This window comes from Manis pentadactyla, chromosome 6, assembly GCF_030020395.1.
Source record: "Manis pentadactyla isolate mManPen7 chromosome 6, mManPen7.hap1, whole genome shotgun sequence".
NCBI lineage: Eukaryota > Metazoa > Chordata > Mammalia > Pholidota > Manidae > Manis > Manis pentadactyla.
The window spans coordinates 60981299-61008803 of NC_080024.1; the positions used below are offsets into that span (position 1 = coordinate 60981299).

General features: G+C 41.0%; 1 protein-coding gene and 1 non-coding gene across 2 annotated transcripts; one reads left to right on the forward strand and one right to left on the reverse strand.

Annotated features, from left to right (window-relative positions):
* Positions 1-13740: 13740 nt before the first annotated feature.
* On the reverse strand, positions 13741-13843 carry LOC118907914 (U6 spliceosomal RNA). Its single transcript, XR_005023029.1, has one exon. It is a non-coding gene; the product is annotated as a U6 spliceosomal RNA (small nuclear RNA).
* A 5144-nt stretch (positions 13844-18987) lies between these two features.
* Positions 18988-22312, forward strand: ATP5MC3 (ATP synthase membrane subunit c locus 3). Its single transcript, XM_036876943.2, has 5 exons — positions 18988-19118; positions 19306-19417; positions 20595-20672; positions 21229-21422; positions 22054-22312. Exons 2-5 carry the CDS (start codon positions 19379-19381, stop codon positions 22166-22168), a joined length of 426 nt encoding a protein of 141 aa, XP_036732838.1. The 5' UTR covers positions 18988-19118; positions 19306-19378; the 3' UTR covers positions 22169-22312.
* The last annotated feature ends 5193 nt before the right edge of the window (positions 22313-27505 follow it).

The following is a 27505-nucleotide window of genomic DNA, read 5'->3' on the forward strand; positions in this document are numbered from 1 at the left end:
ATCCTCACTGAATTTAAACCATTTGATGATGTAACTGGCCTGTTGCTAGGCTACCACTTCCACACCCATAGGCAATAAGCTATTATTGCATTATGTATATAGCTGGGCCCAGTGCTCTGGGCAGAGGTAGAGATGCCAGTGCTCAACCGACAGCTGGAAGAACAAGCCAGGTAATAAACACTTTCACCCCAAAAAACATTCTACTGTCTTTCTTTCAAATTATATTTCTTTGGTCACACCAAATCCATAGCAAACTTTCTGGGAGCTAAAACCCATTGGCAACAGTTGACAGGGTTCATTGTTGACCAAGGAAAAAGACAGGCTGCCCTTATGGGAGGGGTGCTTCAGCAGGCTGTCTCTGTGAATGGGGAGACAGTGGATTGTTCCCCAATGGGTATATAGTCTGAAATGGCTTGCCTCCTAGAGGACTGGGCCCCACCCCAGGACTGGAGGCAAATGGAGGTGATACCTGAGGCAGTATGTCTGGCCCTTGATATAGTAAGTAAGTCTTCTGAGAGACAGAGTGCCTGTGAGGCAGCAGGGACTGTGGGTTGGCTGCTTCTCACAGTATTAAAAATGTCTTCAGAAGAGAAGGACATGCCCCTGAAAAAGACCCAAGAAATGGCAGCATGAGAATGCAAGCTGCAAACTGCTGTGGATTCCCTGAAGAAGGAAATGGCATTGATGTGAGAGGAGGCAGCATGATAATTCTGGCAGCGAGGTGCCATTGAAGAGGTAAAAGATTCCTTACAGAACGAGACAGTAGCACAGCCAGGTGCTGTGAAGGAGGAAAAGGCCTCAAGGAAAAAGACAAACTCCTGAGGGAAGCACAGGTGGAGGTGGCACAAGAATGCCACCTGTGAATCATTGAGGTGAAGGTAAGAGAGCTGCTGAAGAGTGAGGTAGCATTGCTGTGAGGCATGGTAGAAAAGGTAAAGGTTGTAGCAGAGGAGGCATGGGGGTGGAGGGGGAGAGAAAGGTACCATCATGCCTGGAAATGGAAGAGCTGGAGAAGAATGAAGGGGTGGTGCTGTGGGCACTGACCCCTCCTCTATTGAAAACACACCTAATGGTTGTAAAGAAAATAAAGACCCAGCAGCTGAGGGTTCCCCAAGGAGAGGAGCACTCTATGCTCCACCCCTACAGTCAGGCTGAGCTGGTGGATTTGGGCTCCTGGTTAGGCAGAAGCCCTTGGAGTCAACATCAGCTTGGCTCCTGCATCTGTGGGACTTAGGGGTGGATGGATCAGAGATGGGAAAGATGGCTTCCCCTGACGGTTCAGCCTGCCTTGAGGCAGTGATTACAAAATGCACATCAGACCCCAGAAAATCACTCCCTCCTTGATTGGTTTATGGCTGCACTCCATGCTGTGTGGCCCAATCAGGGTTATCTGCCATCCTCCCCTGCTAAAGGGAAGACATATGCTAAGCTCCAAAAGGTGTTACAGGAGCTAAGCATAAGAAATGCCATCTATAGCGCAGAGAATCATGGCGCAGATGAGGAATCTTTCACTACTGCAATGAGAAATATTGTGCTTCAAATGACTCCCAGATCCCTTTTTGGGTCTCTAGTGGCCATTCTTTCCCCTCACTGGGGCAGCCCATAAGCGAGGTTATACATACAGTAGTAGACTTAGCAGAGGCTGAAGCAATGAGAATATGGAAAGAGTAAGGTCTGCTACTTACAAGAATAATTTAAGGGCCCTATGAAAGTTATGAGAACCCAGATGTGGGTTAATTTAATACAGGCAAGAGAAGACAGAAGGAAATTAGATGGGAAGTCGAATAGGATCTTACTGGAGCTATGGCAACAACTGAAACCAGAGCAGCAGTTCCAGCCTTTAAGACCAAAGAGGCAGAGCTCAGAGACAGAGCCACAAGTCCAGCCTGTGTGTTTGCAAGACTTCCTGCTGGAGAGCGAGCCACTCTCACACCAGTTAGGATGGCCAACATCCAAAAGACAAACAACAACAAATGTTGGCGAGGATGTGGAGGAAAGGAGAACCCTCCTACACTGTTGGTGGGAATGTAAACTAGTTCAACCGTTGTGGAAAGCAGTATGGAGGTTCCTCAAAAAACTCAAAATAGAAGTACCATTTGACCTAGGAATTCCACTCCTAGGAATTTACCCTAAGAATGCAGCAGCCCAGTTTGAAAAAGACATATGCACTCCTATGTTTATTGCAGCACTATTTGCAATAGCCAAGAAATGGAAGCAACCAAAGTGTCCATAAGTAGATGAATGGATAAAGAAGATGTGGTACATATACATAATGGAATTTTATTCAGCCATAAGAAGAAAACAAATCCTACCATTTGCAACAACATGGATGGAGCTAGAGGGTATTACACTCAGTGAAATAAGCCAGGCAGAGAAAGACAAGTATCAAATGATTTCACTCATATGTGGAGTATAACAACAAAGAAAAAACTGAAGGAAAAAAACAGCAGCAGACTCACAGAACCCAAGAATGGACTAACAGTTACCAAAGGGAATGGGACTGGGGAGGATGGGTGGGAAGGGAGGGATAATGGGGAAAATCCGGCATTATGATTAGCACACTTTATGTAGGGGGGTGAGGACATGGGGAAGGCAATATATACAGAGAAGACAAGTAATGATTCTTTAGCATCTTACTATGCTGATGAACAGTGACTGTAATGTGGTATGTGGGGGGGACTTGATAATAGGGGGAGTCTAGTAACCATATGTTGTTCTAGTGATTGTACATTAATGATATCAAAAGAAAAAAAAGAAAAACAACTGGCTGCCGTGTATCGTGCCTTGCTGCCTACAGAACCCACAACTGGAATGGTCCCAATAAAGGTAATAACCACCTATCCCATCTTGGGGTGGGTACGAGACTGGACCCAAAAGCCAAGGAGTGGTGTGGCATGAACACCCACACTGGCCAAGGGGGGTGTTTACCTACAGCAGTGTAGTGCCCTCTCTAGTAGCCCCTTGAGTGAAGAACTCCAATGCTTATTAGCACCGGTGACATATACTAGTGAAAAACAGGAAGAACTTGCTTTTGAACCATTAGCAGCAGAAAGTCCCTATTGGGAGAGAAGAGCCCCTATACCTGAAGATCCTTAGTACACAGATGGCTCCAGCCATGGGCAGCCCCCAAAATGGTGGACCATAGCTTTCCATCCTAAGACTGAGACAATATGGGTGGAAGATGGTGAGGGGAAAAGCAGTCAATGGGCACAGTTGCAGGCCGTGTGGCCTGTGATCAGCCAGAAGCCCTTCCCTATAGTTGTCTGCACTGACAGCTGGGCTTTCTATCAGGGCTTTACCCTGTGGCTACCAACCTGGTACCATGCCAACTGGCTGGTTGTTTACTGACCCCTTTGGGGCAAGAATTGTGACAAGACTTATGGGCCTGTGGTCAAAGTAAAACAATTACAGTATATGATGTGACAGGTCATTCGCCACTGGCATCCCCAGGAAATGATGAAGCAGATAAACTGGCCCAGATATGTTGGTTAGAAGGAAAGCTTGCCTCTGATGTAGCCCAATGGTTACATCAAGGTTTTTTGCATGTGGGGCAAAAGACAATGTGGGCTGTAGCCTGTCAGTGGGGCTTGCCTCTGATCTTTGAAGAAGTTAGTAGAGCCCGGCAGGAGTGTGTCTTATGCTCTAAAAGTGACTTACACTGAGTTCTACAGCAACATGGGACAATAGCTACAGGGCAGATACCCCTCATCAGGTGGCAGATAGACTATATTGAGCCTCTATCTGTGTCAGAAGGATATTGGTATGCCATGACTTATGTGGACAAAGCTACTGGACTTTTGGTTGCTTTTCCTACACGTTTTGCAGACCAGCAGATGACCAAAAGAGGCCTGGAGCGTCTCTTTGCCACCTATTGCTGACCACAGGTAATTGAGAGTGTTCAGGGCACCCATTTTACTGGACATGTACTGCAAGAACGGGTGCAACATTTGGGAATCAAATGGAAGTTTCATGTGCCATACAATCCTACCGTGCCAGGCATGATAGAGAGGCAGAATAGCTTGTTAAAATCCAGACAAATGTCAGATCCCAATTGCCTGCGGGGATGGTCAGTCCACTTATGGACTGTGCTATGGTGTTTGAATGAAAGACCCCGAAAGGGAGCTCTGAGCCCTATAGATGTGTTAACACATATGGCTGCCTCCCCTATACAAGTGCAAGTACAAACCCAGGAAGAATCGTTGAAGGCAAGGTTTGACCACCAGAATATCTTGCTGCCAGCACCAACTGCACTAAACCCTGGAGACTCCATTGAGTAGATGTAGCCTTGGACTTTTTTGACACATGGACCAACGTGGTTGGCCCTCCTGGCACCTTGAGGTGAATGCCTGGAAGCTGGCCTCCTGTGCATTCCTGGAATAACAGCAGAGTGGCCCCCAATGATCACAGTAGTATATCCTGAATGGCCAGAAGGTAGGAGAATCTTACTAGGCAGTTTTGTTTTATAATTATGGCCAGTGCATGCACCTCCAGTAGCACTATATATAGACCCTTCAGTAACCCCCACGGGGAGAGGAGTAAAAGTATGGTATACTAGACCTGGACAGGACCCCTTCCTGCTACAGTCCTATCACAGGACCACTCTCTTGCATGCATCCTTCCTGATGGACAAGATTTGCCCATGTTGGTATCATTAAACGTGCTTCTTACCGCCCCTAAGGTCTTTGTGGATTGGGAACCTCCTCTGGCTTGAGGATTATTATAATTTTTGTTACCTGTATCAAAATCTTGTTGTATCTTAATTTTTGTTATTATCTCTAAGTTGTTGTTATCCTCTGTTACTGTTGTGGAATCTGGTTACAGTGCTCCAGCTTTCTTGCACAGGGACCATTGCGGAAGATTGAGAACATGTAGATTGTAAGACAAGAATCCTGGAGGGGAGGAGTGTGGGGAAGTTGGGTTTCCTATGACCAGGATCCTCACTGAAGTTAAACCACTTGATGATGTAACTGGCCTGTTGCTAGGCTACCACTTCCACACCCGCAGGCAATAAGCTATTATTGCACTATATAGAGAGCTCGGCCCAGTGCTCTGGACGGAGGCAGATCCCAGTGCTCGCCCTACTGCCGGAAGAACAAGCCAGGTAATAAACCCTTTCACCCCAAGAACGTTCTACTGTCATTTCTTTGGTCACACTGAATCCATAGCAAACTTGCCCAGGGCTGAAAATCATTGGCAAGACACTCATAAAACAATGAGTTTCTTTCTTACAAATCAATGGATTTCCTTTTTTTTGCTTTTTATTTATTTTAAAGAGTGCAAAGAATTTTTAATCTAAAAGTATTTGAAGATCTCATAGCCAGTTTTTACTGTGGGACAAGTCAAATATACACTTTGATTTATAATCAGAGTAACTGATTTATAATGTAATTTAAATTCTGTAGCAGAAACTCCCCCACTCCCAGTCTAACTTCATAATAGGACTCTTCTGTATTTTAAAAGCCAAATCAGAGACTTCAGGAAACTGGTGATAAAAGGGAAAAAAACTTAACTCAGAAACAAATAAATAAAATGAAAATAAAAATAACCCATGAAGAAAAATCAATTCAAAATTAAAATAAACCTTAAATATGAAGAAAGAAAATGGCATCTATAAACAAATAAAAGCAGCTGATCCAAATCTTCCAGTTTTTAAAGCATTGCATATGCAAAGTCCTTAGGAATGGCTTCCAGCTCACCAAAGAGAGAGAGCTTCTCTACCTGCCAAATACAAACACTAAGGCAGATAGAGGGAGAAATATAATCAACCATTTGTTGATTATTTAATTTTTAATCATGTCCTCAAGCATCTACAGATGTAAGGAAGCACGCGGCCTCAGATTGGAGCTGTTTGCAAACAGCAGGATTGCCTGGCCCAAGAAATGGCGCTTGCTGCGTGATGAAAGTTGCCCGTCTTCTGCCATGTTTGGTTAACACCTATGCCCTGCTGGAACTGGCAGAGCACATTTTCCATGGGCATGCTGCCAGCCTAACAGATGGGCATGAATGTAACCCTGCCAAAGAACGGGTGTGTATAGTGAGCTCACAGCTGTGGTTAGATTCCTTTCCAAGCATGTTGCATGTGCTCAAGCTACCCAGTAAAAATTTATGACTTACATGTCTTCAAATGTCCTTAATGAATACATAAATCAGTGGTTCTCAAAGTGTGCTTCCCTGGACCAGCCCCATTGGCACCATTTGGGAGATGAGTAGAAATGCAAATTCTTAGGCCACATCCCAGACCTATTCAGTCAGAAACACTGGAGGTGAGACCCTGCAATCTGCAATTTAACAAGCCCTCCAAGTGATTCTAATGTACAGTTCAAGTTTGAGAACCACTGCTTTAAACCACATTCTCAAACATTTGAATTACTTGAGAGATTTTTAAAAATACTGATGCCATGTCTCAAGCCCAAAGATTCTGACTTAATTGGTATAGGGTGCAACTTGGGCCCCAAGACTTTTAACACCTCCCAGGGTGATTCTGATGGCAGGGAAGTTTGACAAGACTATTTTAACTACTTGGAATACCTCACACAAGCTTTAAGGAGAAATCAGTCACAAATGCAGGTAAGTCTTTATTGAAAGAACATTTGTACAGCTCTTTGCTTAAGTGATTCTTTGATAGGTCGATCACATTATTTTAAGCCCTTAGATAAGATAAAGTTTATGTAATCTGTGGCTTTTGGCAAAGCCCTGCTTGCTCTCTGAGTCTCTTACCTTCAAGATCACTCTCTCTCAAAGACCTATATTTAAGTTTGTCCCCAATTTCAGTGCACTCTTTTAATCTCAATGAACTTGACATCTTCTAATGTAATATCCCCAAAACTCTAATCTACTGGTATCTCACTTATCTGTGTCTCTCAAATATTCAAACCTGACCTTCCTCCCAGCCTGGAAGAGATCTGATACCAGAAAATTTAAACTTCAAACAGTCTAAAGTGAGATTATAAAAAGCAAGCCCCTTTAAGCTTCAAACTTAGCCAGTGTATTTAGTATTAGTGTAAGGCTTTGACTAGGAAAGCAAGAGCAGGAAAACTTGAAGCATCATTAATTTTTTGAGCTTTCACTACCTGTTTCACATCAAGGCACATCGACATGATAATATTTGCACATCCCACCAGAATTGCTGACCACCTGGCCACTCTAAAGGCAAGAGATCAGGATCTCACACACACCAGATTCACTGTTGGGTAGTTCTGAGTTGATGAAAACTCAGGTTCATGGATGAAATCTTAATATAGTCTATGCAAAATGGGACAAATATTTGGTTTCCCTTCAAATTTTCAACTAATCTCTTGTAAGATGGTGATGATAGCTCTTGGCACTACTATTTACTCTGCTGAAGTCGAGCTTAACACTAGTAAGAAACAATGTGAGCTGAGAAGCTTCCTCTGTGGTAGAATCTCAATTCTGTCCCCTCCAGCTTTGTGACCTTGGGTAAGTAACTTAATCATGTTGTAGCTCAATTTACCTACCTATGAAATGGAGAAATGACAGTACCTATCTCACAGGGCTGTTATGAAAATTAAATGAGCTAATAAATGGGAGGAAACACGTAGTAAGTTGCAGTTAAGTGGTCACTATTCTTATTAACAGTGGTTAGATTTAATTAGATGATGTGGTTAGATGATATTGTATGAACCCCTTATTAGCCCTCAGCCTCATTTCCCTTGTCTCAGTCTTCCAGGGCTCCTGTAGATGGACCTCCTGAAAGAGCGGCCATTCAACCACTCTAACAGATGAACAAAACAGGGCAGAGCCAAATCCAGGGGAAGAGTGAGGCATGCTTCACCCTCAGACAACAAGGTTCCAGGCTAGGAAGGCATGCTGACTCTGTGGCTTTCAATTAGGATGGCAGGACAAGCAAGGAGGTATTAGGAAATGTTTGGAAACATTTCTGGCTGTACACAGCTAGAGAAATGCTACTGGCATTTAGTCAGTGTTCCTAAATTTCTTCAAGTGAATGGAAACGAAGTGGCAATAGCACTCACATTGAGAGTAAAGTCAGAAGAACAGGACCAGGCCCCACTGTGATAACTGGGACACTGTGAAACTGTTCACCAGAACAGGAACCTGAGAACAAGAACTAAGAACGAGCACCAAAGTGTAAAGTGAGGCCCGTGGCAAGGATGAGATGAAAACCTGTGGAGGGAAGGGGACTACTTAGTCTGTTTGGACTATAACAAATCATCACCAACTGGGTAGCTTATAAACTGAAGAAATATATTTCTCACAGTTTTGGAGGCTGAAAGTCCAAGAGTAAGGCATCAGCACGGTCACAATTTCTGGTGAGGACCCTCTTTCTGGTTCATAGCCAGCACCTTCCTGCTGTATCTTCACATGTTAGACAGGGGCTAGGATGCTGTCTCTCTTAAAAGGACACAAATCTCTTTCATGAAGGCTCTACCCTCATGACCTAATCACCTTCTGGAGGCCCCACCTACTAATGCCATCATTCTTTCCAGATCTTAGTCTTTTCCCCAAAAGACAGAGTCATTGTACTTCATACATCAAGGAAGTGTTCCTCTGAACATACTAACCCCTTGCTAGAACACAGCAGAGACCATAGATCAACATCTCAGACTCCCTTGGGGCCTCCCATTCAGGTTTGTATTCCTTCTGCAGGGGACTGCAGTAAGGAATAGTCTACACTTTCCAGGCTATTTGGGACAGCTCCAGCTCTCCCAAAACTCTGGGTAGTCACTTTGTCACTTACAGATTGGCTGTATAAATAATACTGATATTAAATGGCTAAGATATTATTTATTCATCCAAAAAGGATTCTGCACAAATTCATAGACATAGAAGATAGAAGAGTGGTTGCCAGGGGCTACTGAAAGGGGACAGGGGGAGTTAATGTTTAATGGGTACAGAGTTTGGGATAGTGATAAGGTTCTGGAGATGGATAGTGGTGATAGCTGCACAACAATGTGAACGTGTTTAATGCCCCTGCCCTGTACACTTCACAGTGGTTCAAGTGGTAAATTTCATAATATGTATATTTTATCACAGTTTAAAAACAAAATGATTTTGGAAGCAGTAATATTACTCATTCTCTCATATTGCTCCTACTCTACTTAGTTACTTTGGTTGGAGGGGGACAGATAGCCACTGAAGTTTCCACAAGTAATGACTGCTTAATTATAAGCCTCAGGATAGAGCCAGGACCACATGGCAATCAACAAACAGGGACTGACTGGAACAAAAACTGGAACTGCACTCAAGGACCCTTGGGCACAAGAGCTATGACTCTTCTCTCCAGTGCTCTATCACAAACGTGGCTCAGCACCCACATTGCTCCTCCCACTAAAGATTGGTTCCCTCTCCTGCCTTATGCCCTTCTCAGAGCCTCTGCTAATTAATTAATGCCTCACCTTCTTCACAGTTTAGCTTCCTTATAACCCAGCTTTGATCTTGGCCTCTATTCTACTCATACCCCTCCATACATCCTCTCGTGTCAGTTCCTTCTGTAACCCACCTCCTATTCTGTGTCCCAAATTAGGGTCCCATGAATTAGCATGTGATTGGTCTGGTTGTCCTTCTTTGAGTAGAGCTTTTGAGCCAGGCCACCCCAGGAGCTGCCTTCCAGTCTGTATTTTGGTTCCCTCTAGTGCAACCAACCACACGAAAAGAGGTACATGGTATAAAACATGGCCACCTTCATCTGCCTGTTTTGTAGAGGCAGTAGATATAAAAGACACCATAATAATCACGTCTAATACAACCTCATTTTCCATACCTTCTTTCCTTTTGCTCTAGAATAATATCCCCTTTCTAGGCAGAGTCCCAGCAAGTCTATGTAGCCAATGACACCCTTGACATCAGGATATTTCAGGAACATCTCCACGAGCAGATGCAGCTGAAGCCCGTGTGATGGGCCTAGAGACTACATCATCAGCAGTACCCACAGAAGCCTTCCTTGCTCTAGGGACCACCAGTATATATATGTATATATCCTCATTTCAGAGGGCATGCCTCAGGAGAGAGCACAGGCAAGATCAATTTAAAACATTTAGCTTCAGTCAATGGCACATTTTTATCCCTGCTGGTTAATTATGTTCCTAATTTTGGCATAACAGAAATCCAAAATTCTTTTGGATAAACATATCATTTTTAATGAGCAAATTATTCTTAGTTTGTGGTCATTAAATTCTAATAGTGTATCTAGCACATTTTGTCTGGAGCAAAAGCACTAATGATTAATGGTTTAAATAGTACATAATTGTTTATTTTGTGGACAACATGCTACGTAAGATAGTCCCCAAACTTTGGAGATAAAGGAAACTAGTCCTTGAGACTTCAGATCTGGCTGGCTAAGTCCTGGAGAGCAGACTGAACTCGTTAGCTGGCTCAACTCCAGTTCTGCAGGGCTTGAAACCTCTAGGCAGGAAAACAGGCTGAAAGCTGCATTATCGGTGCCCCCAAGTGGGTACATTTTGATGTGCACGCTGAGGATTTTCTTGCCAGCTCCTCTAGCATTAGGTCATGTCTGTGAAGTGTTTTTAAAGATGAAAAACAGCTATGAAAGTGTATATGTTTTTCAGCATATATTTCTTAGTATATAACAGAAATTGAAATAATATTTAATGTTTCAGGTTATGACAAATCCTTTATTTTCTAGCAAATATCTTACAGGAAAGTTTCCAAGTTATGCTGCCATATGAAAGTATGGAATAGAAAAAGGATGGACTTCAGTGTCCAATAAAACTTGACTTTGAACTCGCAACCCCTTATTAATCATGTAACCTTGGACAATCCACTTAACCTCCTTAATCCCCAATTGTCTCATTTTTAAAATAGAATTTAGGAGTATTCATTGGAATATTTACCTCAAAGGGCTATGTTTAGGGTAAGACAATAAATGTAATGTAATTGGGACAGTGTCTAGCATATATAAGCACTCAATAAATATCACTTATTATTTTTGGTTATCAATAATATTTTCTGATACATATATACAAAATAAATTTTTTTGAGATATATCAAAGTTCTAGGACTGTTGTGAAATGTGTTATTTCCTAACCATAAACTGAATATCTGGGTTCACTGAATATGGATGAATTGAACTTCTTGAAGGAGGATAGGAGTTATACTTGTAATTGATTACCTTAAAAAAACAGCTGGAATTGACGTAACACCCTCCTATTACATCAAAAAAAAACTCCAGCCAATATATAGATAAGAAAGTACACACATACACACACACACACACACACACACACAGCTTTAAAACAGGGATAGCCTTACCATAGATAAAGTTTGAATATGATTTGAAAAGCATTGGGTAGGGCTACTACCTAAAAGTACATCCAAGCCCATCATAAATAGCTGAAATTCAACATTTAATAATGCTCCTCTGGCGGGAGCCATGCTACTCCAGCTGTGTAGCAAAGCTCAGGCTGGAGGAAGACCCCCACAAATCAAGGGCCTTTGCAGCTGACTCCCCCTTTTACCCACCGTGATTTTGTTTTTCTCCATTACACTATTGGCTTTGCTTTTGCTTGCATTTTTGCCAAAGACTAAGCTAACCTTTGATAAGCAGCACAGAAAGGAGGAGAACATAAACTTCCCAGAAGCTTTTCAGGACAGCGCTCCTGAAGAATGGAACACACAGGGGCCAGATGGCAATCTTGGCATAGAATACCAAAACCTGCAGGTAGCTAGTCAAACACTGACTACCCCATCTCCACCTAGTGGGAATGCCCCCCTTGTTTGCAATGCTAGTGAAGTTAGTGATGACGAATTATAAAGGAAAATTAAGGAAATAGAGTTATGAGAGATTACTGAATAGAATAACCCTGTCTGACACTTAATCTTCTCATGTTTTCTTCCATCTGTTACTTCTATAGCTTTCTTCCTTCCTAATTGCAGCCCTTTACTAGAATTCGTGCCTCATGTGTGAAATTACCAAGTACCATAATTCTTCCAAGTGGTAAAGATACCTCAAGACAAGTGCTGGGCATAGAAGCCATGGGGCATAAATTTTCAAAGAAGTAAAAAACTAACCTTTTCAAAGAATATTACTTCTCTCTCACCAGCTTTACATCTCCCTGTATGGCCCCAGAAGATGGCTGGTTAGCCAGAGATGGGTAAGATTCCTCACGGGAGGAACAACCTAAGACAGGCACAGTCACAGGGGGACCATCAGGTGAGAAAATGGGGGCCAACAGAGGTGAGGCTTAGAACCTCAGCCCCCCAGTTTTGAGAGAAATCTGCACCCGTAGATGTTTTGTTGCCCTTGTCTAACTTGGATTAATACCTAGTCTATAGGCACAGACCTGATCATCTACACTTTCCTTCTTATAGCACTAAATCATGCTTTCTATCTTTACCTTGCATCTACCTACGATGGAATAAATATTATGAGGGGATAAGATGTACCCATTGCATTAAAAATATAGATGATGATACCTGCCTAGCTAACTGTGGCAGTGGGTGACCTGTATTTCACCCTGAGCTGATAGACTCCATAGTCACTCTTACATGCTGCACGTTTCTGTGGTCACATGCATTACTTAGAAACCACTTTGAATAGAAACAAGAGACACAATAGAGGGCATGTTGTTAAGAAAAGTTTAGGTCAAGGAACAGAAAAAAGATCACCTGTCTAACACTGGGCTAACCATGTATAGATTAGAAAGAAACAGAAAGAAAAAAGCTTGCCTATGCTTGTTAATCAAAAGAACAAATAAAAAATAATCATATCCTTGTGCAAAATGGTATAAATAAAGATGTCATCAGCACTTTGTCGAGAGACCTCCTCCAACGGACTCCGTGTCCTGTCTCTCCCTGCGCCGACTCCGTCTCATCCTTCCGGGCAACACCCCCCCCCCCGTGGGAGCTCCTCTTTGGTTTGATTAGTGCAAGCATCACAGGCGGGGATAATGTAATAAATTTTACCATTATGAATTAAAACTTTCCTAAATTTTTTAAGTAATTCATGACTATGGTAACAAATCAAATAACAAAGACGTGTGTAAATAACAACTTAACAGTTTCTCCCTCCCTTCTCCAACCCCTTGGCTCAAAAATTTATTGAGTGCATCTTAATGGGGAATGCACATTCTAGACTATGTGGATACCACAATGAACAAAACAAAGTCTCTGCCCTCATGGGATAACCACTCCAATGCGAGAACCAAATGAGTGATAAATAATGCCAGGTAGCATTTGTTGGTGCCGTCAAGAAATACAAAGATACAGGAGGGGTACAGGAAGGTCTCTCTTAAGAGATGACAAGCAAAGACTTGAATGAAGTGGAGGTGGCAGCCGAGGGACCATGAAGGGAAAGGCGTTCCAGGTAAAGGAGCACAGACTGCAGCTCTGTGAGGTGGAGTATGCTCGGCATGCTGGAGGAACAGCAGAGGCCAGCCCACATGAAGCAGAGTGATCAAGGAGTTCTTTGTATGCATTTATAGAAAGTCTTCATATTTACCCTGTGTAGTTGTGCTACCAACTAGATAGAATTAAATTCATGTTTCATTTACTTAAAATTTTTAGGGCTTTTTTTCTTCAAAATTACTTTTCTAAATGGTTTGCCTGGTTCCGAATTCACAACTATAAAGTGAAGTATATTCAAGTCTGCCTTCTATTCTTCCCTCCAACCTTTCCCTTTCCCCATAGGTGACCATCTATGAATCTTTTATAGTTTTCAAATATAGGAAAAGCATTTGTAATTATTTCCACTTCTTAGATACATTCCTCTCTCTCCCCACTTCTGAGATAGTGGTAGCATACTATCAAAATGTGGAAAACTTGATGAATGTACGTGTCATCCTTGCACAAGTACCATGCTGATCTTCTCTGTATCATTATCATTTGGGTATATGTGCTACTGAAGCAAGCATTAAGAGATTAAGATTTTACTTGGATTAGAGTTCAGAAGCTAGACACTGTCTGCAGAGAGGTGGTTTCAGCAGGTGCTGCCATGACAGCCTTTCATGGTCAGGAGACATTATGAAGCTGCCAGAAACCTGCAGAGAGAATAAGTTGCTTGGGGATGGACCAAAAGCATTGAAAAACGAAGTGAAAGGGCAACCACAGATGGATGTCTGCTACCTTACCACCTACCCTAGGCCTAAGTCTGCTTCATCTTCTGTCCGATTCCTGCCAATATTCTGTTGTATGAATGGACCAACAAAGGGCTCTACTGTTTTGGTTTTTTTATGAGTTATTTAGGGACGTTAGAGTATAAGTATAAAACCCTTCATAGACAGACAAAAATGTTTGAACAAACTCATGGCCTAAATCAAAAAATGTTCCTTGGGCTCTCAAAGTTTGAATTTTGCAATACTAAAAAGATATTCTAGAGGTCATTCTAATTTGTTCAGACTAAAATCTTAAAGAGAATAATAAAGTTATTGCAAATTACTCTGTTCATACTAAACCCCTTGTTTATTATTGAACACAAATAAATTGAGTGATGACAATTTTAACTGTTAGGTGCCATGGAAGACATAAATCTGAGTTAGACCTAATCCCTGCCCTTGAGAATCTTACCTTCTGTGCCAGTTATTAACTTATCCTTCCTTCTTTGCCTTCTTCATTATTCTAGAGCTGGACTCTGTAAGCATTTCTGCTTCGACAACTGGCAAAATGTTAGTCTTTGCCAATAAAGGATGACAGAAAGACACTGTGAGGCCAGAGCAGGAGGAAAGAACTTTTCTTTCTTCTGGTGTACTGTTCTTCGGGGGGACTGGTTTGCAGGGAGGCCTGGTTATGTTCGCCTCAGCAGTCTTTATGGTGCACTTGTAGGCCATGCCTCAGCCATTTTCTTAACCACAAGTGAACTATATGTTCCTGTGCTTGCCATGCCCTCTCCTCTAAATTTAAAATTTCTTCCTTGCTCTTTACTCTTCCTCAGCCAAGGATAGTAGCTATTCCTACAGTTGCTACTTCTGTGCCCTTTAGAGTCCATTCTACCCTTCCTAGTAGTTGGACACCTTTTACTTGTTAACAATCTTTATATTAAATTCAAATTTCTGCTTCAATTATTGATATGGTATCCTGGTTCGTTCCTAACAGATACTCATTATGTACAAAGAGGGGGCATAGTATTTATTTGGAGCTCACCTTCACTGAATAATCCTAGTGTAGGATTAAAGGCTTATTTGTATTTTAAGATAAATTGACAGCATATTAAGGCTGATTTTAAGAAACAAAGACTTTTATAAGAAAAACAAAATATAACAGAGCCCAGAAAAATTTTGGTTTTCATTTCCACAAACGGTAATTTTTTATGACACTTGTGTGAGAAGACTGGTGAGAACTTTCAGGCTGGTAAAATGAAAACTTCCAAATGTTTTTCAAACCTTTCTAAAGATAATTTAAACATCTTTCCATGTGTTCAGGTTAGAAGTAGCTTACAAGAACTCTAACAATAACAACCCTATTCCACCCTAGTACTTCAAGGAAAGGGGAGTCAGTCACCAAGACGCATGCCTGGTTACCTATGAGGTATGCCTGAGTTCTGAACTGAAATTCCCCATATTAAGGTGCTGCTGCCTCCACATGGATCTCAAAGGTCTGGTGAACATCTGGCAGACAACATCTTCTGTTTCTGTTACTTACTGAGGCTTAACAAACTACCCTAAAACTTAATAGCTTCAAACTACAACCCTTCCATTGCTCTTGATTCTGTGTATCAAGAATTTAAGCAAAAGTGTGAGTCAGGAATTTGGGCATGGCTCATTTCTGTTCCATGTAGTGATCTCTACAGCTAGAGGGCCCAAGATGGCCTCACTCACATATCCGGGGCACCTCAGTTCTCTTTCACAAAGTTTTTTTTCTCTGTCCACCTGGTTTCTTATCATTTAGTAGCCTAACCCGTGTTTCCTGATATGGTGGTTGGCTTCCAAGAAGGAAAGAATGATAGTTATGATACCTCTTTAGGCCTAGTTCAGGAGTCACACAGTGTCACTTCCCATGTATTCTCTTGGTCAAAGCAAATCACAGGGTCAGCCCAGACTGAAGAAGTTAAACCAACTCTACTGCTTGATCAAGTGAGTAGTGGCAAAGGGATGCTGCAAAGGGGCACACAGGATAGGAGGGATTGTTGCAGCTACATTTGGAAATGATTTTTCACTCTTCTCTTCACCACCCCACTCCTTTCTGCCATGCCGTCATCACCCGAGCTTATCAGATACTACCAAATTATGATCTCTCCTAATATGACTGTCCCACAGTATAAGAAAAAATACAGGGGTGCTTAAGTACATCGTAAGAAGTCCCCTGTTCATCCTTACAGTCTCACTTTACTCCTCTTTGAAGGTGCTTGTTTTCTTCAAACTTCTTCAGCACAAATATCCACCCCCATCAACATGGGTTCATGTCATTCAAGATCTACCCCCTTCTTCTATCAGTGTAAATTTTAGGATGCAAAACTTAGCAAAATCTGAGTAGATCTATCTAGAAAGCACCTTGGAGACATGGCCATGGCCTGAGCCCTCAACAGAACAGCCTAGGCTGTCCTTTAGAACACAAAGTCCAATTTCTAGCCTCCAGCCTGTGTGATAAGTCATTTTTCAGTCTTCTTCCTCTAAAAAATCACTATTGGATCCTTTCTATCTCTGTCTTTTTGTGTAACACACACACAGACACCATTCTTAAAGATAGAACATCTGTTTTTTTTGAACACCTAATTTTCCTCATAAGTATTTAAACTCTAACCGATAGAACCCTCCAAGGACCTATGCTCTCCTCTTCTAGGCCAGTACACCTGCTTATTGACATATTAACAGTGCAGGGCCTGCACTTAGACTGCACCTCTCCCTGCCATAGGCAGGTAGTCCATATGCACTCTGCCTGTGATCCTGTTAGGGATCCTGGCTTCTCTCAGGCTTCCTCCTCCCTAACAGTTACTGCTACTGATTTATGGCTAAAGAGATAGGAACTTCCCTTAAACCGTCTCTGTACACAAATCCATTTAGAATAATTTTTCCCTTAAGAGGATTTATTACTGAAGTATAGGAGATGTGATGGTTAATTTATGTGTAAACTTGACTGGCCATGGGGGTGCCTAGATTAAACATTATTATTTCTGGGTATGTCTGTGAAGATGGTTCTGAATGAGATCATCATTTCAATCAGAGCGTTCAGTAAAGTAGATTGCCCTTCCCAATGTGGGTAGGCATCATCTAATCCATTAGGGCTTGAACAGAACAAAACGCAGAGAAAGGAAGAATTGCCCCCTTTTCTCCATTTCTTACTGTTGAGCTGAGACATCTCATTGTGTGTTCTCTGACCCTCAGACTGGGAATTACACTATTGTCCTCCCTGGTCCTTGGGTCTTCAGATTCCAACTGAAATACAGAGCCTGCTTACCTGGGTCTCCAGCTTAGACGGCAGATCATGGGACTTCTTAGCTCCCATAACCACATAAGCCAATTCCTCATAAATCACACACTCTATGTACACACACACACACACACACACACACACACTCTACTGGTTGTTTCTCTGGAGGGTCCTAATATAGTGTATTATCATTTATTCTACTGCAGACATCACAGGACACTACATACTTCAGGTAAGAACCAAGTACTTGAGAAAATACACTAGTATCTTTGAACTGCACATGTGAAATCATGTGGATTATCTCTATTTTATGGGCTAAAGACAGCCTAAAATGATTTGCGTTCATGTGATTTTGAGCCATTTGCATTTGAAGTTGGATCAGTGGCAAAGTCTTACTCAGTCTTCATGGCTTATCCCCAGGGTTGCTGATCATGATACTGCGTCTTTGTGGGAACCAGAAAAAGGGTGATCCTCTGGGTCAATGTTGTCCCATACTAGGGCTCCTTCAGCTGGGCATACTAGATGTTTAATCATTTATGTTGACTTGTATCACTTCCAGCAGCCATTTGTTAGAACTAAGTCAGATTTATAGAATTCAAGAATATATCAGAAGTTCAGTAGAAGCCATTTTTCTGAAACATTTCTGTATTCATCTGAAGAAAATTCTTTGCCCAAAGTTACCAAAAACAGGTGTTAAACTGGATAGGTTCTGAAAATATTCAGCCTTTCTTTAGTTCCAGACCCTACATGAAATATATTACAACCCTTCTTTTTATTTTTTATTCTTTAAATTAAGGTATCATTAATATACAGTCTTATGAAGGTTTCACATGAGCAACTGTGGTTTCAACATACACCCATATTATCAAGTCCCCTACCCCACCGCACTGCAATCACTGTCCATCAGCTTGGTAAGATGCTATGGAGTCACTACTTACCTTCTCCTTACCCTACTGCCTTCCCCTGGGACCTACCTACATTGTGCGGGCTAATTATAATGCCCCTTAATCCACTTCTTCCTCCTTCCCCACCCAGCCTCCCTAGCCCCTTCCCTTTGCTAACCTAGTCCCTTCTTGGAGACTTGTGAGTCTGCTGCTGTTTTATTCCTTCAGTTTTGCTTTGTACGACCCTTAATTCTTCCAAACACAGAGATGGAAGAAAAACGGGCCCCACTCACTTTACAAGGAGGCAACTTTGTGCCCTAAGTCACAAAATTCTTAGATCTATTCGTTTGCTCATTCCTTTGTCCTAGTACTCCCCGTTCAAGCCCTCTTTCACCTATAGGATTAGCCATATAGGAATTTGTAATCCTTTTTCAGATTCCTTTGAAGAAATGTATTCACTGTGCTGGGGACCCGAATTTCCTGACAAGTAGTGAAATGAACCCCCACACCTACCCCCAAAAGAGTCCTATTTCACCGAGAATGACCAGGACGGGGGCCTCTCTATTAAAGATAAGTAGCAACAGAAAAAGGCCAAATCTCACAAGAACGTGTCACCTGAAAGAAAAAGTCGCATCCTCCAGCCAGCACAGATCAAGAAACAACCCTGTTTTCTCTGCCAGGGCTAATGTCCAATTTCTTCTTTTTGTCTCTCCTTTACCAATTCCTGACCGCCAGTCCATCACTGGGGAGCTGTCCTTGTCCTTCCAAACTAATTACCAATAAAGTTGTTACAAAGTGACCTTGAGCTTCTTTCCCGCCGCACTCGATTCCCCGCCTTCTCCATCCGGGTGCCGCGACGCGGGTAAGAGCTGGACCGCGCCTGCGCGCCCAACCCCATTCCTTCGACCTCTGCCGCCGCCGCCGCCGCCGTCTAGGAAGGTAAGCGGAGGGCGCAGGAACCCGGCCTGGCCGGGGCGGAGCAGCGCCTAGTAGGGACCCATTCATTCTGTTGGCGTCTTGGTGGGCGAGGGGCCCACACTGACGGCGTGCTCCGAGGCCGCCGGACGTAGGCGGGAAGGACAGGCCCCTGGAGGGCACCTGACCTTAAGCCGCTTTGCTTCTTCAGAGAGGAAGCGCGAGAGGAGCCCGTGTCGCCTGTCACCCACGTCGTCCAGCCTCACTGCCCCGAAGAGTGTAAGATGTTCGTCTGCGCCAAGCTCGCCTGCACCCCCGCTCTGGTGCGTAGCCGGCGCTGGGCGGCGGGACCGAGAGCCAGACCTCTTGGCCTGGGGCGGCCACGTTGTTGAATGGGACGCCCCGGGCGGAGCACACCAGCCTCTCGGGGTCGCTCTCCCCTCGCCACTTACTCTGCCCTTTCCTTCCTTTCTCCTTGTCCTGGGGTGTCTCAGCCCGCTCCTCCCCGGGCTAGGGCGGCGGGAGCAGCCGAGGCCTGGCTGTCCCGCCCCGCTCCCTGTAGGTCGGAATCTCCTTGCTGCCCGTTCTGGAGCGGCCCCCTCCCCCACCATCTCGGTCACTCGGGTGTGTTGGGGGTACGTGTAGGCTGGGCTCTGTTCGGGACGTAGGGGGCCTCCGGGGCCAAGTTCACCGTAGCGGACTCCCCGTTACCACTCCGTAGGTCAGACTCGCTGGGTAGAGGGAGGGCCTTTGCGTCACTCTGTGGGCGGAGGCAATTGTTGGGAGACACCGAAAGCCTTTCCCCCTGCCTGTGGAATGTTATTCCCTTGTTTTTGGAGGCTTTAGGTGAAGATCTGGGGGATTTGTCTTATCAGGTCTTGGTTCTGAAGGGATTTCCTGTGACCTTAGTTTAGTGGACACTCAAGGGCAGAGAAGCTGGACTGGAATATGTACTTGTAATCAGAGTGTTTACCCAGTTATTCTTACACTGATGTGGAATTGCTAAAGGTTTTTTATTTTATGACTAATGGGCATACAGGAATATCTTGGAAGTTGTGGGAGCTCGTATTAACTGATGGGCTTTTTAAAATTACAAGCATTTATAGTGACGTTCATGACATACTTGTTGGTCCACTTAAACTTAACAAAAGAAGTGGGATGTTCATTGCTGTTTTTCTTATCTGAATTGTGGCACTACAATAATTGAAATTTTTTAAGTAATATTTATTTTCTTCTTAACTAATTGTTCTTAAAAGTTGTGTTCAAATAACTACAGTAGATTATGTAGCATGCTTTAAAATGTTATTGGCAACTTTAAAACTATTAAAATCGCTTCACGTATTGAAAATGACTAGCCAACATTAAGAATCAATAAGAAAAGTCAGGAGCTTTTTGATTCCTTTTTGCTGCTTGCTTTTTTTAGACTCATGGTACAAGAACGGTTATTGAAATCTTATCTGTATTCTTACTTAATACTTGGAATCCTGTTTTTGTTACTAGATCCGAGCTGGATCCAGAGTTGCATACAGACCAATTTCTGCATCAGTGTTATCTCGACCAGAGGCTAGGACTGGAGAGGTAATAGAAGTAATAATAGAAATTAAGTAAAACTGCTTAATTAAGCAAGTAGGTCTTAAACTTAATTAAGAAAAGTCTTACAGTTTTGATAAAGAAAAGGAAATAAAACCTCATTAGTGAATGGTTTGAGGACAATCCTTTTCCACCCTTTTACCCAAAAAATATGCAGAGGATGAACCAATGAAAGAAACTTCTGTATCCAAAACTTTTCTACCTAAGTTTACCAAGTAGTATAGTTTGTATATTTAACTATATAGTCTTGAGTTGTTCATATTTAAGATTATACTAACTTTTGTTGTTGAAAAGTCTACTCTATTAAAAAACATACATATAACTGTTTCTTAATTTTCAACAACCTTATAAGGTATAAATATTGTTACCCCTGTTGTATAAGATTGGAATTATTGTAAGCCCTTGATTTTTTTGTTGTGCCACATCACCTCCTATTCAAACTCGGCTACAAAATAGAGAACTGGTTATCATTTTACAGTACAGTAATTAAAACAGCTAATTGTGATTACTGATGTGATTTTTGCCTTTATTTCCTGTTCCCTAGGGCTCTACAGTATTTAATGGGGCCCAGAATGGCATGTCTCAGCTAATCCAAAGGGAGTTTCAGACCAGTGCAATCAGCAGAGACATTGATACTGCTGCCAAATTTATTGGTGCAGGTGCTGCAACAGTAGGAGTAGCTGGTTCTGGTGCTGGTATTGGAACAGTCTTTGGCAGCCTTATCATTGGTTATGCCAGGTAATTTCTATTGCCAAATATGCTAGTTTTAAGAGCATGCTTGAAATAGTTGGAAATTTAGAAAAGTAATAAAATAATAACAGCCACTTTGTATTAAGTACCTACTCTGCCTTGCATTGTATCTTGAAGGCTTTGCATGCATTATTTCACTTAATCCTTACAACATTCCTTGGAGGTATACTCTCGTCTACTTTTGAAGGACAAGAGACATGGGTTTCTCTGCTTAACCCAAGGTCATAGCTTATAAGGTCAGAAAATAAATTTTAATTAACAGCACAATCTTTAAAAATACCGGTTTCCATTTTATTGAGACCTTATTTCTAAATTCAGATCTTAAAAAATACAGAACATATTTTCCCAGAGTTAACAAGAATGTCTGAACCTCAAAAGAAGACTAACCATTTATGTTGATATACAGAGAGAACCCCTTACCTTTTCCTTATGTGACTGGGATTGAGGAGAAAGAAGTATTAAAGGCAGAAGCAAAAGAGCTGTAGGCAAATACTTTCGTGAAACTTTGCAGTTTACGAAGGTCTCTATGCTAAGAATCTGGTTCTTTAACATGGACCAAATATATTGAAATTCAAATAATATTTCAAAGTAACAGTTATATGTGTTGTGTCTCTTTTAGAAACCCTTCACTGAAGCAGCAGCTGTTCTCATATGCCATCCTGGGATTTGCCTTGTCTGAAGCTATGGGTCTCTTTTGTTTGATGGTTGCTTTCTTGATTTTGTTTGCCATGTAACAAATTAGTGCTTGAAATGTTGGTGTTCATATTAATTATGGATGTAATTCTGTGTATCTTACTGTGACCCCAAAAACTATAGTGTTGGGGTCATGGAAATGTATTTTATTTCGAAGGTCATTTCATTAAAGATGAAAACTTTAATTTTTGCTGTGATTTGTACTTACCTAAACTTAGATCGTCACAAAGAAAAACATGCATTCAGGCAGATGCTATACAAGTCAGAGGAAACTACAGCAGTTGCTCCACTGATGAAAAAGTTCCTAATGTAATTTTATGGGAATTCTTTTATATAGTGTTCTGCATGCTGTAATATATAGGCTTCTGTTTATTCATATAAAGGAGAAATATTTGAGTGCTTTGAGCATCTATGAAATACAATCAATTAAACCAAAATAGTTAATTGCTCAAAATGGTTTTGTGTTTTTAAGGGCTAACCTAATGGTTCAAAGCCAAGTTACCTTCCAAGATTAACTTGGCTCTTTTTAAACAGGTGGATCTAAAAATAAGTCATGTTAGCTTTTTAGGAATTGGATGAAGTCTTGTTAAACTGGGGTAGGGGAGGTGATTTTTTGCTCTTTAGTAAGTCTTACATTAAGCAGTTGAATGTCTGTAGTGAATCTGTTTTCTAAGAAGAAACTCATCCGACCAGCACCTGGTGTCTTTTCTTAAACAAGGCTCTTATTAAAAACAAAATATCAAAAGTAAACTTAAAATTGGCGATATCTTTAAACCCAAAAGTTGCTAAGCATTACTTATCACTAATGCTAACATGTTTATAGTAGGAATCTTGAGAATGATGGTGGGTTCAACAGTATTTTGTTTCTTAACTACATAATGCTTCTTGGTCACACTTTTCCTATTAAAAGGAAGAAAGTGGTGCTACTATAGAAGAATGGGTTTTTCTTTTAGCAAATAAATTGTACCATTATATCATTTTTCATCTGAGTTTCAGGGTTTCTATGAAGGTTAAGATTATAGTTAAAGCTGCATTTTACTCCTTTAATGCCCTTCACCTAATTTGATTTCAGTTGAGATAAAGCCCTCAGTTAACAGGGCCTCCATCAGAATCACCTAAGGTGTGTGTTTAAAATACAAATCCCTAGGCTCAATACCTACTGAATTAGAGTCTTTGGCCATGAGACTCAGCCATTTGCATTTTTTAAAGGTTTTCAGGTAATTTTGTGCATAGTAGAAGAATCATTAACATATCTTTCCCACCACCTATAAAAGTAATGATGTCCCCAAAAAAGCTGAAGAGCTAGAGCTACTACCAATTTCTGGTTAATCATCCAGCCTATAACAAGTAAATTCCCAGAGCCTTCACTATTTTCTTAAATAGTACTATCCAGTGTTTGAACTCAGCAATGTAAATAAAAAATACTGTATTATATGACCCAGCAATTTCACACTTTGGTATACGTCTAAAAATTGAAAAAAGTGTCCAAGCAAAAACCGGCATTCAAATATTCATAGCACTGTTCATAAGAGCCAAAAGGTGAAAACAGCCAAATATCCATGAACTGATGAATGGATAAGCAAAATGGCATATATCTGTATAGTGTTCAGATCCATATGATGGAATATTATTCAGCCATAAAAAGGAACTATGTACTGTTACATGGTACAACATGAGTGAGCACTGAAAACACCAAGTGAAAGAAGCCAGACACAGAAGGCTACATACACTATGATTCCATTTATATGAAATATCCAGAATAGACAAATCCATAAAGATAGCAGATTAGTGGTTACCAGGGGATGGGGGTAGGGGAGGATAGGGAGTGATTGCTTAATGGATATGGGGGTTTCTTCTGGAACTAAGTGGTAATGGCTGGACAACATTGTGAATACTAAATACTGCTGAACTGTACACTTTAAAATAGTAAGTACATGTACTTTACTACAATTAAAAAACTATTAGCATAAAGTATGTACTATAAATCATACCAAGTCTTTTAAAACCTAGGGAAATACTTAGATTAACTAGTCCTCTGTTCCAAGTTCTTTTAAATAAAGTCAACTTCTGTTTTTAAAAAAGACCTGTTTTTAGTGCTGATTTGGTTGTTGAAGAGGTCCAAAACTTTGATTCTGGAACAGATTTTTTTGCAGGAGATGCCCCCAGCTGAGGAACTCCCCTGAGAATAAAAACTAAACATCCTGGCTGTGGCTGCCTGGCTTCCATGTTACTAAGCAAATAAAGTCTAGAATATCAGTAAAACTGAGAAGTATAACCACAGGCATTTTTACCTAGAAGGGGAAAGGACATACTGTCCCAAAGGATCAATATCCTGGAGTATATCCCTCTATTTAACTTGTTATTTCCAGTAACACTTCTCTGACATTGAAAGTATGTCACTGGAATACATCTATTCTGATAGCAGAAATGTTTATTGTGCATCATTTTTACAGGGAGTACCACTTCCCTCAGTTTATGAGTCTTACAAACAAATATTAATGGTCTATGCTTTTCACTAACTTACTAGATTGTGAACAGAGGCCAATAAAAATGTTATTTTCATACCAAACATCAAATGAGTTCTCCATGTTGATAGTTTGACCTGTTTAAAAGTTCCAAAAGGCCAGAGCATCTGAAGAGTGGTAGAGTGCCAATTCAATTATGTTTATTCAGAATGTTGTTCCTAAAGGCATTTCTTATTTCTAGACATATTTTTTATTTGGTATTATGTTGTTACCTTTCCTTAATGCAAAAACTGATGCCTTTGATTAAGTCAAAATATAAATTTGAATATGAAACCTATGTTTGAATTAAAGAGAAACTTATCATCTAGCCATATAACACTAGACATGTATGGAAGTAACTAAAACTCAAAATAGAATTGTGCACTGTTAAGACTAAAATAGTACAGCTGTTGTGAAAAACAGTATGGTTGTTCCTCAAAACAAAAAGGATCACCATTACTACAATTAAATAACTATTAGCATAAAGTTGGACCCAGCAATTCCACTTCTAGTTATACACCCCAAAGAACTGAAAGCAAGGTCTTGAAGAGATACCTGTACAGTCATGTTCATAGCATTATTCACAATAGCTAAATTAGAGAAGCAATCCAAGTGTCCATTGATGGGTGATTAGAAAAGCAAAATGTGGTATACATATACAATGGAATATTTTTCAGCTTAAAAAACAAATTCTGACACATGCTGCAACGTGGATGAACCCTGAGAACATTAAGCTAAGTCAACTATACCTGTATAAAAAAACAACTGTATGATTCCACTTACATGAGGTAGAGTAGTCAAAATCATGGAGACAAAAAGCATTGTTAGGGGATAAGGTGGGGGGAGTAAGAAGCTATAGTTTAATGCAAGTAGAGTTTCAGTTTTATGAGATGAAAAGAGTTATGAAGATGAATGGTGACGGTTGCATAAGTGAATGTACTTAATACCACTGAAATGTATACTTAAAATGGTAAAGATGGCAAATTTTGTTATGTGCATTTTATTAAAACAGTGGGGGGAGGTGTCAGGGCCCAGAGGTCATAATAAGGTTGAAGATCCATTTCAGTAAGAGCCAAAAATTAGATGATACATTTAAAAAATTTCAGAGTTCAAGGTTTTGGATGTAAGGTAGGTCCAAGGAATGACAAAAATTTACGGTCAAGTTGCTAAGCAGCAGGGTTGGGTAGAAATGAATGTCACTGAAATAGAAGGATTAGAGACAAATGGGAAATACCATTTGGGAACCAAATAAACTGCTTATGCTACTCAAGATTAAGTTTTATTTGGTAATTTTAGCCAATATGGTTTGAGTGGTAAGTATTTGGGAGAGGAAAAGTTTGTGTTGTTGCAGTACTATCCTCTGCAAAGCTGCTTAAAATATTATGTGATTTCTACACATGAATATAAGAGAGTTGTTGAATTCTCTACAAAGTGAGCATATATTAACTTAGTAATTTCATGATATCACTCTACCAAAAATATTATGGACTTAAGACCCTAACACAGTATATCAATTACTTGCCCAGTTCTTTAGGGCCCCCCAATTTTTTTTTTCATATGTAATACCATCATCCTCTTTTGCCTCAACAAACACAGCAGTTGGATTCTATCTTTGCCAATAGCAACATTATGCTTTAGCTTGCTTTAATGTAGAGACAGTTAGTAGTAGCCAAAACTTGTCGTAGTATAGGATTTATAAGAAAACAATAGCATCATTCCTTTTTATAGAATTTTTGAAAAGTAGAGTTTATACTCCTCTCTTACCTTCACTCATCCCTATCCTACCCTCCTCCACACACGCGCATGCGCACACGCAAGCTCACTTGTGCATGCTACCATAGGTTTTCTGTGATGTGTGTATCATAATAAACTAGAGCATTGCTACTTGGTGTGAGTTCCATGGTTCAGCAGCATTGGCATAACCTGGGAGCTTGTTAGAGCTGCTGGAGCCTCGCACCAAATCTTCTGAATCAGAATCTGAATTTTAAAAAGGATCTCAGGTGATTATAAATACATTAAACTTTGAGAAGTACTGTACTAGAACACTGTAATTTCCAGCATGTCATAACTCAGACTCCTTATCTTTCAAAAAGCTGTCAACTCATCTTTAGGGAGATTATTTTTTCCTTTCCCACTGGAATGTACTGCTAACCCAGTGATTCTCAAAGTGTGGTCTGAGGACTTTTGACGGCCCCAAGACCCTTTCAGGGCTTCCTGAGGTCCTCCTTTTTCTACTTACACAGGTGTGTGAGGCTAGATTTTCATCATATACTTCAACCCAAACAACATACTGCAACAGATAAATGCAGAAGCAGATACAAGAACACAACTCTATCTTCTATTAGTCATGACATGTGATTTAACAAAAATGAAAGCAATGTCATTTTTCTATTTTTGTATTGGAAAATACATTTTTCAAAAAATGTTATTTATGTTAACATGTTTTTACAGGGTGCAGGATCCCAAAACAAAAGTTTTAGAGAACCGCTGGTCTAATCTATAAGTGGGAAGACAGGCTCCAATATGATATGTCACTGACAACCCTATAGACACGTCAAGTTTGTAAATCAAGGATATCCCTAGCTCCCTAGGTCACATCCTTTCAGTCATCAATCTGCTAATAATCTCTAAAAGTTGGCCCAGGTTCAATTAAGAATCTGTACTTCTCTGAAAGATGCAAGTAGTCTATCTCCTCTTAGATGTTTGGTAACTTGAGCTTCTTTTTCAATATTGAAGAGAGGAATTGACTTAAAACCAATAAGGACTTGTAATTCCAAGGGCTTTTGATTTTTCCACCAGTTTGTGTGAGCTAACATCCTGCAACTGACCTTGGCAGAGACTCCTAAGAGGACCCACGGTTGTTGGCAGTGGCTG

Bases quoted from the DNA above. Each gene is read 5' to 3' on its own strand.
- ATP5MC3 (XM_036876943.2), top strand. From the start codon at position 19,379: ATGTTCGTCTGCGCCAAGCTCGCCTGCACCCCCGCTCTG. The intron at 20,673-21,228 runs GTAATAGAAGTA...CCTGTTCCCTAG, and splicing joins CAGAGGCTAGGACTGGAGAG to GGCTCTACAGTATTTAATGG. The intron at 21,423-22,053 runs GTAATTTCTATT...TGTCTCTTTTAG, and splicing joins CTTATCATTGGTTATGCCAG to AAACCCTTCACTGAAGCAGC.